A 15,422-nucleotide genomic window follows, 5' to 3' on the forward strand; every position below is an offset into this window, starting at 1 on the left:
CCACATGGTCATCTCAATATATGCAAAAATGTATCTGACAAAATTCAACTTCCTTTTAAAATAAAACTCTCAACAAATTAGGTACACAATGAATCTACCTTAATATAATAATGGCCATGTATGACAAGTCCACAGCTAACATCATCCTCAATATGAAAGGTTGAAAGATTTTCCTCTAAGATCAGGAACAAGGAAAGGATGCCCACTCTCACCACCCCTATATAACAGTACTGGAAGTCCTAGCCAGAGTAGTCCAGCAAGGCAAAGAAATAAAAGACACCTGAATCAGACAACGAGAAGTGAAACTATCTCTGTCTGCATATGATGTAATTTGACATAGAGAAAATCCTAAAGACTTCAGCAAAAAACTGTTAGACTTAATAAATGAATTTAGCTAAGTTTCAGGATACAAAACAACATGCAAAAATTGGTATAATTTCTATATAATAACAAATTATCTGAAAAGAAATAAAGAAACAATCCTATTTACAATACTATCAAAAACAAAAAAATACATAGGAGTAAATTTAAACAAGGAGGTAAAAGGTCTGTACACTGAAAATTACAAGACAGTGATGAAAGAAACTGAAGAAGACACAAATAAATGGAGATGCCTCGTGTTCGTGAATTGAATGAAATTAATATTGTTAAGATATCCATACAACCCAAAGTAGCCTACAGAGTCAATGTAATCTTTACTAAGATTCCAATGTATTTTTTACAGAAATAGAAGAAAAAAATCCTAAGATTTGTATGGAATCACAAAAGACCCTGAATAACCAATGCAGTTCTAAGAAAGAACGAAGCTGGAAGTATCACACTTCTAACTTCAAATTATATTACAAAGGTATAGTAGTCAAAACAATATGGTACTGGCATAAAAACAAACACATAGTCCTATGGAATAGAACTGAAAACCCAGGAAATAAACCTATGCATGTAAGTCAACTAATATTTGACAAGAAAGCCAAGAATACTCAGTTGAGAACAGACAGTCTCCCCAATAAATGGTACTGGGAAAACTGGACATTCCCATGCAAAAGAACGAAACTAGACTCCTATCTCATACCACTCACAAAAATTAACTCAAAATGGATTAAAGACTTAAATGTAAAACCTAAACCACAAAACTCCTAGGAGAAAACACAGGGAAAAGCTGGTGCTGGCAATGACTTTATGAATATGACACCAAAGCACAAGCAATGAAAACAAAAATAAACAAATGGGACTACGTACAACTAAAAAAGCTTCTTCACAGCAAAAGAAACAATCAAAAAACTGAAAAGACAACCTAGAGAATGGTATAAAATATTTGATAACCACATAAATTTGATAAGACAATAATATCCTAAATATATAAGGAACTCATACAATTCAAAAACAAAAAACAAATAACCCAATTAAAAATTGAAAAGGACCTGAATAGACAATTTTTTCTTAGAAAGTATTCAAATGGCCAACAGGTAAATGAAAAGGTGCTCAACATCACAATTCATCACAGAAACGAAAATCAAAACCATGAGATATCACCCACATCTGTTAGAATGATGATTATCCAAAAGACAAGAGATGAGTGTTAGCAAGGATGTGGAAAAAAGGTAACCCTTGTACACCTTTAGTGGGAATATGAATTAGTATAGCTACTATGGAAAATAGTAGGGAGGTTCCTCAAAAGGTAAAAAAAAAAAAAAAAAAAAAAATAGAACTGCCATATGATCCAGCAATTCCACTTCTGGATATACATCTGAAGGAAATGAAATCACTCTCTCTTAGAGATATCTGTACCCACGTGTTCAATGCAGCATCATTCACCATAGCTAAGACATAGAAACAACCTAAGTATTCATCAACAGATGAATGGATAAAGAAAATATGGTACACACACACACACACACACGAATATTATTCAGCCATAAAAATGAAGGAGATTCTGCCATGTGTAACAACACAGATAAAACTTGAGGGCATTTTGTTAAGTGAAACAAGTCAGAGAAAGACAAATACTGTATGGCCTTACTTATATGTGGAATCTACAAAAACTGAACTCAGAAAAAGAGAACAGATTGGTGATTGCCAGGGGCATGGATCGGGGGTGAGGGAAATGAATGAAGGAAGACAAAGGGTACAAATAAATTCAGGTATGTAATGCAGAGCTTGGTGAATATAGTTAATAATACTGTATTGTATATATTTGAAAGTTGCTAGAAGAGTAGATTTTAGAAGTTCTTACTGCAGAAATAAATAAATTGTAACTATGTGAGAAGATGTATGTGTTTAACCTTATTATGGTAAACATCTTGCAATACATAGATACATCAAATCCTTATGTTGTTCACTTTGAACTAACGTATTGTTATATGTCAATTATATATCAATAAAGCTAGGGAAAAAAATCAAAATTGGGCAAAGGACTTGAATGGACTTTTCTCCAAAAAAAATATACGAATGGTCAATAAGCACATGAAAAGACGCTCAACATCATGAGTCATTAGAGAAATGCAAATTAAGCCCACAGTGAACTCATTTCTATTGAAAATCATCTCTTTTCTCTTATGGGTTCAAGTACACTTTCAGGTTTTCTCAAGACTATTAAATGCCTATTAATAGCACCTATTCAATACACCAGGTACAAAGACCCCCATAACTCTTATGAATGCTAACAGTGGGTCTTTGATGAGCTAAAGAAAGACTCAGCCTATCTTTCATAATTTGCCTCAGGGGCTGGAGAAAAACTCTCAAAAGTTTTTCTGGGGGCTTCCCTGGTGGCACAGTGGTTGAGAATCTGCCCGCTAATGCGGGGGACACGGGTTCGCGCCCTGGTCTGGGAGGATCCCGCGTGCTGCGGAGCAGCTAGACCCGTGGGCCACAACTACTGAGCCTGCGCATCTGGAGCCTGTGCTCCGCAACGGGAGGGGCCGCGATGGTGAGAGGCCCGCGCACCGCGATGAAGAGTGGCCCCCGCTTGCCGCAACTGGGGAAAGCCCTAGCACAGAAACGAAGACCCAACATAGCAATCAAGCAATCAATCAATCAATAAATTAAAAAACTTAAAAAAAAAAAAAGTTTTTCTGGAGAAAAGAAGTAAGGAAGATAAAAGATAGTGAAAATGGGGTTGAACACCTCTTATTCTTTTCTCTGAAAGCTTCACACCTCTCACTTGTATCTAAACATTCAATCCTAGATGGCCAAGAAAGAGAGAGGGAATATCAGAGAAATGAGTAAGCATAATCAAACACTGACAGTAGAGGAATCAAGGACAGAGGGTAAAGAAGAAAGAAAGGAGACAGCAACATACCATTTGAGATGAAAAGTGGTGGGGGTCCTCTTGCCACTGGCACCCATTAAGAACACATGCATGGGTATTCCTAAATGCTCATTCATAAACAGGCCCTTTATAAATCTAAAGTCTTCAGATATTAAGTCCAATTCTTGGTTTTCCAGAATACACTGGGCTTTTGTTCTGCATTGTTAGGAAAAGCAACCTAAGCTGTTAGAACAGTCCCTCTGGTCTAAACTGTTAACCTAGCTTATTATATAATTACACGCTTTTACAAATTAAATTTTTGTAGCTAAATATCATGATAGATATTCCTCATACTAAATTCCATTCTATAGTAAATTATCATAGCAATGTTTAAGTTATTTGGGAACCCAAACTTTTCATTAAGTACATGAATCAGCAGAAATGTATTTGGGGACTATTAGAACTAAGAAGTGAAAGTAAAGAACATGAAACATTCAGATCTATAGCATTTACATTCTAAAAATGCCGCTAGTAACTCACGTCTCTAAGATTAGTTTTACATGCTAACTTTGTTTTCTTTAGAGAACTGCATATACTTACCTGAAAATGTAAAAAACAATTCATTTTGCAAACCAGCTCTTTGCATTTTAACACGATGGCATTCAGACTTAAGTAAGAAAACTTGACATGAAAGGTCAAGAACCAATTTGCTTAAAATCTGAAGAAGTTTCTTCTCAAAAGAAACATTATAGACACTATTGCAGGGAGCTGCATGATATCGAGCTGTGAACTGGTAATAATACTGCGGCTCACGATAAGCTGCAAAAAATTAAAGAGAACAATACAGCAATGGTTATTTAAGCAATTCAAATATATTTCAGCTGTTCAAGAGAAATCATTACTTGGAATACACTGGACCCTTGAACAACGCAGGGTTAGGGTTAGGAACACCAACCACACCCCCAGTTGAAAATCCACGTACAATTTATAGTCAGCCCTCCTTACCCATGTTCCTCTGAATCCAGGGTTCTGCATGTGTGGAGGTGGATCGTGCGGTACTGCAGTATTTGCTACTGAAAACATCCATGTATAATGGACCCACACAGTTCAAACCCATGTTGTTCAAAGGTGAACTGTGTATGTTTTTATATACAGCCATATATACATAATTTTAATTTAACAAGCACTTATCTAGCAGCTACTAAGTGACAAATGCTGTTATAGGCACTTTACAAATAGAAACTCATTTAAGTCTCCTAAGATTATTAAAGATTGGTATAATCTTCACATCCAGCATGTATTGAAGGATACTGTGTCACATGCCTAATGCCTGTGCTATCAAAACTGAGACTCTAGCTGAGGAGCCTAGCCCAGAGCCTGTGCCCTTAACCACCATGTCATGCTGCCTCAAACTCAGGTATGAGACTTCCCTAAGTTTAAATATTCATCTTAGAAGAAAAGAGAGTCATATAATTGCCAACAATAGGCAAAAAAAAAAAGTATGTTTCTAACTTATCTATAAGCTTTATTGAGTTCAATTATAACACCTGAAAGTGAGATTAGGGGGTTTTTTTCTATCCATTTCAAAATCTCCCTGAAATGACACAAGAAATATAAAAATGATAAATCCATGGTACTAGAAATCAGAAAAGTTTACCTTCTGAGACAGGGAGCTCTGTTGCTACCTTTGTTAATCAAGGGGTCTGCTGAGGAGACACTCTCCACTCACACTAAAGTGACAGCCACCACTGTTCACTCTCCTACCTGCTCATTTAAGCCAAAATTGAGTGCACAGACCAAGCTACTATAAGCCTTTGTATTCAAGGTTGAGACCTGACAGCTTCTAATTCATTTACAAACATGAATGAAAACCGCAGATTCTCCTAACTAAATCCGGGGAAATCCAAAAGCACTAAAGAAAAGCATGAAAATGAAAAAGCAAGGGAAAATTACATAAAAGAAAATTAATGTAGGAAGCATTTAGAAATAAGTTTTTAAAATTCTAACTAGTAAAGATAGAAAATATATCCATAAAACTATTATAAAGCTATTGTAGAAGAGAAGTGATGGTAAATATGAAAAGCATCCTGGAAAAAAATTTTAAATACAAATACTGAAATTTAAAAATTAATTGAAGTAATAAATGAAAACAAGGTTAAAAATATATGTTTGGAGATGAAATAATGAAATTCTCACATAGCATAGATCAAAATTAGAAACAAAATGACAAGAGCAAAGGAAGAGAAAAGGAAGAGAGATCCCAGATATCCTATGTCAAAGTGAAGGAGTTCCAGGAGAGAACAGAGAAGACAAAGAAGAAGTTAATCAGGGGACAAACAGGGAAAACACTCTGTAAGCTGAAGAAAGATTTGTGTCACCACACCAAAAAGTTCCATGAAACTGTGAATAAGAAAACTGAAAAACAATGTCACACTGAGACATAAATCTTAAAAATCTATCAATATCATGCATTTACTGATACATACATTCCCATATGATAAATGACTGATTTATATTGATTATATCATGACTGATCACATCAAAGCCGTGTGATGTGATACACACAAGCACCACGTAGAAGAGTGAACCTTATCAGATGGACCTGGAAGCTGCAGCAAGGCTCACAACAAGGACTGCAGACAGAGCAAGCACTCCTCTGGTTCACGGGCTAAAAAAGAACTCCTTTTTCCTTCCAGAAATCTGGCATGTATCATGCTATTACCTTTGATAGAAATAAATCTGAATATAAGCCACAATATCTTCAAAATGCCCTCAAAAACTGTATCAAAAGTGTCCTCTTCTGAAGACAGCTTCTTATCTCTGGGAGAAGTACACATTTACACACACAGCAACTCAGGATCCGCTTGTAAAAGAGTTATTAACAAGTTGTATAAAAGAGAACACAGCAGGCTGAGGCTGCCTACAGGATGGGCCCCTGGATGGTTAAGTATTTCCCTACACGGACAGGCATTGCTCCCCATATGATAAAACTGTTTCCCCACCTGAGGAACTGAACCCTGCACCTCTGGGAGTTTGGGACTTCTGTCGTTGTCAGGCAGAGGGAGCCTTCATGACTAGCTCCCAGTCAGCGCCTGGGTGCTGAGCCGGCACAGGGGTTACTGGATTTTCACACTAAGGAAAGGAAGGGGCTCAGTGCGACCTCACACAGGAAGGACAGCACAGCAGTCCCGTACGTGGATTTCACCTGGCTCTGCCCATGACTTTCCCCCTGCCATTCCTACTGTGCATCCCTCACCTTAGCCTTGAGTACAACTCTGCTGAGTCCCCCAAGTCCTTGCAGGGAATCTCTGCAACAGTTTAAAAAATAAAATCCTCATATGAAAATCAGAAGCTTTAAAAGAAAAAAGACATATACGGCTCTAGAAAAATGAGAATGATAAAAAAAATGGTATAAACATCTACAGGAGCTGTTCTCAAAAGTTTTGGTCTCCGGATCTCTTTACATTCTTAAAAATCACTAAGGACCACCAAAGAACTTTTACGTAGGATATATCTACCAATATTTATGATACAAAAAATTCAAACTGAAAAACTTTTTAAATGTTTATTAATTCATTTTAAAATGATAGAAACTCATCAGGCAGTAATATAAAAAAAAACACTTTTAGGTACAATAACACTTTTCAAAAAGAATCAGTGAGAACAGTACTACTGTTTTATATTTTGAAAAGCTCTTTAAGGTCTGCTTAATAGAAGTCAGCTGGATTCTTATACTTGCTTGTTCATTCAATGACATATGATGTGTTGGTTTATTGCCTCATAGAGATATGTACTTGGTTAGAAAGAAATATTTTAACAGCTTTTTCAGGTAATTGTGGATGACTGTTCCACTGTAGTTTACCCACTGCAACTGTAAATCTCAACACAGTTAAAACAGTAAATAATATCATTGTATAATTACAAAAACAGTTTTCACCTTACTGACCCCTTGAAAGGGACTCAGGGACTCCAAGGAGTCCATAGATTACTATTTGAAAACTACTGATCTATACTCAGGGTTAGAGTATTTGAACTTACTAGAAATTGGCAAGAACACAATAACTTAGTAAAACAGGCAAAAAATATGAACAGAAAATCTCAAAAGGAATAATAAGCCCAGAAAAAGATGCTCAGAGATACCAGTACTAAGGAAAATGCAATCACAACAGTGGCATAACGTTTTATACCCTTATACAAATAAAAGAGCAATAACACCTATTTTTGTGAGGGATATGGGTACGAACAAGTTTTCAAACATTATTATGAAAATTTAAAAATAAAAGGAATATATATCTCAAAATATTAAAGAAAGTAATAAATTAAGAATAGGAAATTATAAAACAAAAACCAGTACATATGACTAAAGAACAAGTGGAGATTTTAAAGAAAAAGATCCAATTGGAAATACTGGGGATGGAAAGTATAGTCACTGAAATAGAAAAACGGCACCAAAGTTAAAACAGAAAGTGAATAGACTATCTAAACTTGCAGACTTCACACTGCTGAAGAGAGGTTTGATAAATTGGACAATGGTACCTAAAACACATTTAAAGATGTGTATATATGAAAGACAAGTGAAAAGATATGGATGATAAATTAAGGAGCCCTAACAAATATGTTTAATTGGTATTCCAGAAATAAATAGTTAAGAGGAAAGGTTTTTAGAGATCATGAAGGAGTCAACAAAATCCAAGCTAGATGGAAACTCCACTCCAGACTGGGGCAGACAAGGGCACAAGGCTCCCTCTCCCCAAGAAGGGACAGGAGGTCAGCCCTTCTCATGCAGACCAGAGCTACCTGGTGCTAAAGGGAAGTTGTGGGTGAGCACAGCTGAGAGGTGAAGGCTCCCTCCTTCCACCATCCCCACTTTGTGAGACGGAGGCTCTAACCTGGCTGCAGCAATTCTGAAAACAATGGGAGCCCATCAGCCTTGTCCAGCTCATCATGTGAAGTGTCCACACCAGGAGAAACATGCTGTGGAGACCCGGGGCTGCTGCTGCTACCCCCTGCAACAGGTGTTGAGTTCCTAAAGCAGTGTGTCACTCACAGAGAAGCACACCACTGTCCCCAGCCCCAGCCCCAGCGCGGTGGCTCAGAGAATCCGCCGGGGATGAGCAGCAGGCTGTAGAACCGAGAGCTCAGAATCTCTCCTCAAAGGAACTGACGTCTTTGTGATAAACTGGGGGAAGCTCAAACCTCAGGGCGCTTTCAAAAACACTGGCAATATGGGGAAAGACAACTGGGAGAAGGCGAAACTGTAGGCAGCCTAGTTGTCAGAGAGCAACACAGGAGGAGTCAGCTGGAAGGAGCAATCCTGAGGCCAGAACAAATCTCAAACAGACCTGGGGAACCCAAACTGAACTGGATCAGTTTTAGAGGAATTTATGCCTCAGGGCATTGATGAAAACAACAGATACATGAAACCTCTATGGGTACACCCAAGGTGCACCTTCCTAGGACAGACTTTGGAGGCCTCACACTATGGTGGTAGGGGGAGTGAACCTCACTGAAATAATCTAGCCAGTTGCTAAACAAATAAACAGGATAAAATTATGACAAATCCGGAGGGTGGGGGAAGGAAATGGACCACTACCCAGAGTTGCTACAGTACATTATCTAAAAAGTCCAGTTTCCAAACAAATTTATGAGACATGCAACGAAACAGGAAAGTATGACCCATACACTGGAAAAAACTAGGAAGCAGAAATTGCCTGTTTAAGAGTGACCAGATGTGGTCACTTTTAAAGATAAATATTAAAAACTAAAGACTTCAAAGCATTCATTATAAATGTGTTAAAATAACAAAAGAAAATCATGATTAATGAAGCAAGGTATTTTAATAATGTCACATCAAATAGAAACTATCTATAAAAAATTATAAAAAAAAGAATCACGTGGAAATTCTGTAGGTAAAAAGTAAAAACACTGAAAGGAAAAACACAATAAGAAGCTCAACAGTAGATCTGATCTGACAGAATAACGGATCAGCTAAAAGTTTTTCAGACTGTTAAAAAGAAAACCACAGGCCAAAATTATGTCACATGTGCTAAACCCCAAGATACCAAAACTACACTTAATATTTAACCTAATGGCAGTTTCAAGCTCTCCTAGAAATGTAATCCTAATCAACCAGTCTGGAATTTTCTAGTCTAACAGTAAGGTAATCTATCACACAGGCCTCCTCCAGTCCCCAGAGGAAGAAGAAGCAACCTGCATGATAAAACCAAAACCTCTGCCACTCCCTTCCCCACACCCTCAAAAAAAGAGGGCCTAGTCTAAAAATAATCCTTTCTTTTCTTTTGCTAATAGCTCCCTTGCTCCATCCTCCTGCCTACAAAAACTCCCATTTCATACAACCCCTGAGAGCCACCTTCTAGTTGCTAGATGGGATGCTCCCCGATTCATGAATTGTCTAATAAAGCTAATTGATCTTCAAATTTTCTTGAATTTTGTTTTCTAACAAGACTGAACGAACATGACCTCAGTCAATAATCTGAATCCACACAAAAAAACAAAGCACTCCAGTAAATTATGTAATTATATAGACAGAATAAGTGCATATTTCTTCTACTTTCTTTCCTCTTTACTGATTTAAAAAGCAATTGTACAAAAGAATTTGTATATGATATACACTGGGACCAAACATAAATATATATTTTCCAATAGGAGCACAATGGAGGTGGGTGGGAGCAAAGCTGTACTAGACTAAGGAAATGACTACAGATGGAAACTTGAAAAAATCCAAACAATTAAAGAAAATAAAAAATGATAAACAAGAAGGCTAATGTAACAAAATCTATAAATATACACTTGCTCTCCTAATTTCAGCTTCTCTGAAATACATAAAGTTACACAAAATAATAATTATAAAAATGTATTGTTAGTTTTGTAACATTTACAGGTGTAATATGTATAATATTAATACCACAAAAAGCATGGAAAAGTAATAGATCTACATAAGACTAAGGTTTCTATATCTCACTAGAATTAAGTTTGTAAAGATGTCAAGCTGATTCTGATAGGTTAAGATATATGTGGTAACTTCTAGAGCAATCAATAAGGAAATGACTCAAAAATATATAGTAAAAAATCATTAAAGTAATTAAAATGCTACATTAGAAAATATTCACTTAATTCACAAGACAATGAGAAATAGAGGAACACACAACACAGGGAAATATAAAATAAAATGATAGCGTATATCCACTTATACAAATAATAACATTAAATGTGAATGGATTAAATTATCTAATCAAAAGGCAGAGACTATGAAACTGGATTTAAAAAGCAATAAACTATTTTGTGTCTACATGAGACACACTTTACATGCAAAGATACAAATAGACTGAAAGTGATGGGGTGCAAAATAATACATCCTGTATACAGCAATCACAAGACAATAGGAATGGCTATTCAATTATCAGGCAAAGTAAACTTTAAAACAAACAGAAAATGCTACTATAGCTAAAGGGTAACATTTTTTTATAATAAAAAAAGACAACCTATCAGGAAGAGAGAACAATTATAAACATACACACACCTAAGAACAAAGCACCAAAATGAAGTAAAAACTGACAGAAATGATAAAAGAAATAATCATTTTGATTATATGATAATGATTATATCATTAAATAATGATAAAAACAATTCAAAATATTGCTTGGAGACTTCCAATAATGAATGAAACAACTAGGCAGAAGATCAACAAGGAAACAGAAGACTTGAATAGTGCTGAAACCAAATATACCTAAAAGACATCTACAGACCTCTCCACCTGGCAGCAGCAGAATATACATTCTTCTCAAGTGCTCTGGCACATTCTCAAGGATGGAGACTATTTTAAGCCACAAATCACAATAAATTTTAAAGGACTGAAATAATACAAAGTATTTTCTCTGACCACAATGTAATAAAATTAGAGTAACGGAAAAAATTTGAGAAGCTCACAAATGTGTGGAAATTAAACAACATAATTCTAAGTAACCAATGTGTCAAAGAAGAAATCAAAAGAGAAGTTAGAAAAAAAAACGATATAAATTAAAAAAAATAACCTATGGAATGCAGCTAAAGCAGTACATTGTGGGAAATTATATATACAAAATTATATATATATAAAATATAATGTGATCCCTAATCAATAATTGAAACTTTTACCTTATGACACTAGGAAAGAAAGAGAAAACTAACCTTAAATCAAGAAGAGGGAAAGAAATAATAAAAATTAGAGCAGAGATAAATGATATAGAAAATAGAAAAACAACAGAATCAATGAAACAAAAACATAGTTATTTGAAGATATCAACAAAATTTATAAATCTTTAGCTAGAGTGACCAAGAAAAAAAGAGAGGACTCAAATTAACAAAATCATCAATAAAAAAGGAGGCAGTATTACTGACCTTACAGAAATAAAAAGAATTACAAAGGGATACTATAAAAACCTGTATGCCAATAAATTAGATAACTTTGATGAAATAGAAAAATCGCTAAAAGACACACACTACTGAAACTGACTCAAGAAAAAATAGACTATATGAATAGAGCTATACCAAGCAAAGAGATTAAATTAGTAATCTGAAAAAATAACTATCCAGGAAGAAAAACCCAAGCCCAGATGTTTTCATTCATGAATTCTACCAAACATTTAAAGAAGTATTAACAATTCTTAATGAACTCTTCCAAAGTCAGAAGAGAAAGAAAAAATTCCCAAGTCATACTCAGTATTATCATGAAAGCAAAACCAGATAAAAATGATATCACAAGAAAACAGAACTACAGACCAATATCTCATATGAATATAGATGCAAAAATTCTCAACAACATTCTAGCAAAATGAATCTATCAGTATATTGAAAGCATTATACATCATGACCAAGTGGGATTTTATCCCAGGAACCAAGCTTGGTTCAACACTTGAAAATCAATGAATGCAATATACCATATCAATAAAACAGAAAATAAAAAACACATGATTATCTCAATTAATGCAGAAGAAACACTTGACAAAATCCAACATCCTTTCACAATAAAAAATTAAAAATCAACAAACTTGGAATGGAAGGAAACTTCTTCAACCTAATAAAAGGCATCTATGTAAAAACCAATCTAACACCACATTTAATAGTAAAAGACTGGACGATTCCCCCTAATATTACAAAGAAGGCAAGGATATCTGCTCTCACCGTTCTTATTCAACACAGTACCAGAAGCCCTAGTGTCCCCAATAAAAAAAGAAAAATAAGAGGCATGCGATTGAAAAGAAAGAAACAAAACTGTCCCTATGTGCATATGACATGACAGTCTCACAAAGAATCTACAAACATTTTTTTAAAATTCTAGATCAAGACACAAATAATAAACCACTTTTTTTTTACAGTATGTCTCGTTTTGTTGTGCTCCACATTATTGTGCTTAGCAGATATTGCATTTTTTACAAATTGAAGGTTTGTGGCAACCCTGCGTTAAGCAAGTCTATCAGTGCCATTTTTTTCTGCAGCATTTGCTCACTTTGTGTCTTTGTATCATATTTCAGTATTTTCACAGAATTATAAATAGAAATTGAATATGTGACTGAATTGCTGCAATCTCATGATAAAACTTGAATAAATGAGGGGTTGCTTCTTATGGATGAGCAAAGAAAGTGGTTTTTTTTCTTATTTTTTATACATCATTTTTTCTATATATTAGCAATAAACATGTGGAATCCAAAATTGGAAATCTAACATCATCTACAATTGTGCAAAAAAAGCCCAAAATAACATACTTAGGTATACACTTAAGAAAGCATGTATATAGAGATGAAAGAGGGAATTCCCTGGCAGTCCAGTGGTTAGTGCTTCCACTGCAGGGGGCACAGGTTCGATCCCTGGTCAGGGAACTAAGATCTCACATGCCTCACAGCATGGCCAAAAAGAAAGACAGAGAGAGATGGCAAATATTCCCCAAATTTATCTATAGATTGAATGCAATCCCCATCAAAATTCCAGCAGCATACACTGCAGATACGTATAGGATTATTCTAAAATATATAAGGAAAGGGGTGGGCCCTAAAAAAGAAAAACATTTTGATAAAGAATAGTGGAAGGAATCACTCTACCTGGTACTGAGGGTTTCTACATAGTTACAGTGATCCACACAGTGGCACTGGCAGAGGAACAAACCCCATAGATCAATGGAAGAAATTAGAAAACCCAGAAATAGACCCACACAAATATTCTCAGCTTACTGTTGACAAAGGTACAAAAACACTTCAAGAAATCATGCTGGAGCAATTGGATATCCTAATGAAAATTATTAAACCTCACACCTTACACAAAAATTAACTGAAACTGCATCATGTTAAGCAAAACTATCACAAAAGAGGAGAAAATCTTTGCCTATGGCTAGGCAAAGAATTCTTAGACTTGACAACAAAAGCATGACTAATAAGCAAATTTGATAAATCAGACTTCATTGAATTGAAAACTCTGGCTCTGTAAAAATACTGAAAACTACAAGACATTAAGAAAAGAAATTGAAGAAGAAACAAATAAATGGAAAGATATTCTGTGCTCATGGATTGGAAGAATTAATATTGTTAAAATGTTAAATACTACACAAAGCAATCTACAGCTCCAATGCAATCACTATCAAAATTCCAATGGCATTTTTCACAGAAATAAAACTATCAGAAATTCGTATGGAACCACAAAAGACCACAAATAGCCAAAGCAATCTTGAGAAAAAAGAACAAAGCTGGAGGCATCATGCTCCCTGATTTCAAGCTATATTACAAAGCTACAGTAATTAACACAATGTGGTACTGGCATACAACCGGACACACAGATCAACGTAACAGACAGAGAGCCCAGAAATAAACCCATACATATATGGTCAATTAGTTTACAACAAAGGAGCCAAAAATATACAATGTGGAATCGACAGTCTCTTCAGTAAATGGTGTTGGGAAAACTGGCCAGCCACATGCAAAAGAATGTAACCACTGTCTTACGCCATGCACAAAAATCAACTCAAAATTGATTAAAGACTTGAATGTAAGACCCGAAACCATAAAACTTCTAGCAGAAAACACAGGCAGTAAGCTCTTTGACTTACTGTCTTAGAGATACATTTTTTAATCGAACACCAAAAGTAAAAGCAACAAAAGCAAAACTTTTGTTCACAGCCCACGCACATAGCAAAACTCAAAAAACCTCATCAATGACCAAAAAATAAACATTAAAGCCATGAAATACCATTATTAACCTATTACACTGGCAACAATTCAAGATACAGTATACTAAGGGCATTTTAGGTAATGAGGTTCTCGTGTACTGTGGCGGGGATACAAACTGTACACTCTTTGCAGGGCAACTAGCAGAATTATCAAAATAACACTGTGAAAACCCTGTAGAAGATACTACCTTACAGAATCACCTCAGTGAAATACTAACAATTTAACATCTATAATACAAGAATACTACTGTGTGTGTGTGTTTACACACAGATCAATGAGCGAGGGACTCATACAGAGAGACACGCACAGAGGGACCCAGGGAGGAAGAGACTGAAGGACTTATTTCAAGGTTCCATGCACTGCTGTTTGAGGCAGGGAAAATCTGAAACACACGAAACGATCATCAACTGAGGAATGTGCAAGCAAAATCTGGAATACCATGTGGCATTGGAAAGACTAAAGTGGATCCTTAGAGTGAAACAGAATGACTTACATGATTTTTTTAAGCACAAAAATAGCAGGTCTCCAAAATCAGTTTATTAAATGATGTGTCATCCTGCTGCCACTGGTATAACAGTGGGGCACAGTAGGATATCAAGAGAGATAAAAATACTAACTCTAGAATGAGAATCCCTAGATTCAAATCTGAGCCCCACATTCTAACTGTGTGGCCTTGGGCAGGTCACCTAACCCACTCCGTGCCGCAGTCTCCTCATCTCGACAACACAGAAAATTGCAGTACCTACTGTGCGGGTTTGTTGTGAGGATTAAATAAATTGAATATAAATAAAGCACTGCAACAAAAAGCCTTGCAAAAATAAGCAATATATGTGTTTTGCTGTTATTGTTATAATTACACATAAAAACACAGCATAAATGCTTGGTAAATATTAGCTATCATTTTCATTACTATAAACCAGCATTCATTTTAGGCACTGTTACACTTGTTAGCTTATGTGAATATA

The 15,422-nt window shown here is 35.6% G+C and overlaps 1 protein-coding gene across 1 annotated transcript in view; it reads right to left on the minus strand.

The window, feature by feature from the left end:
* The window catches only part of ZPBP (zona pellucida binding protein), a 94,723-nt gene that overhangs the window by 58,748 nt on the left and 20,553 nt on the right, over positions 1–15,422 (minus strand). The window contains exon 5 of the mRNA XM_068550132.1: positions 3,845–4,063. Within this exon, the coding sequence (XP_068406233.1) occupies positions 3,845–4,063 (219 nt within the window). The remainder of the gene's footprint in view (positions 1–3,844; positions 4,064–15,422) is intronic.

This window comes from Eschrichtius robustus, chromosome 8, assembly GCF_028021215.1.
Source record: "Eschrichtius robustus isolate mEscRob2 chromosome 8, mEscRob2.pri, whole genome shotgun sequence".
NCBI classification, from domain to species: Eukaryota; Metazoa; Chordata; class Mammalia; order Artiodactyla; family Eschrichtiidae; genus Eschrichtius; species Eschrichtius robustus.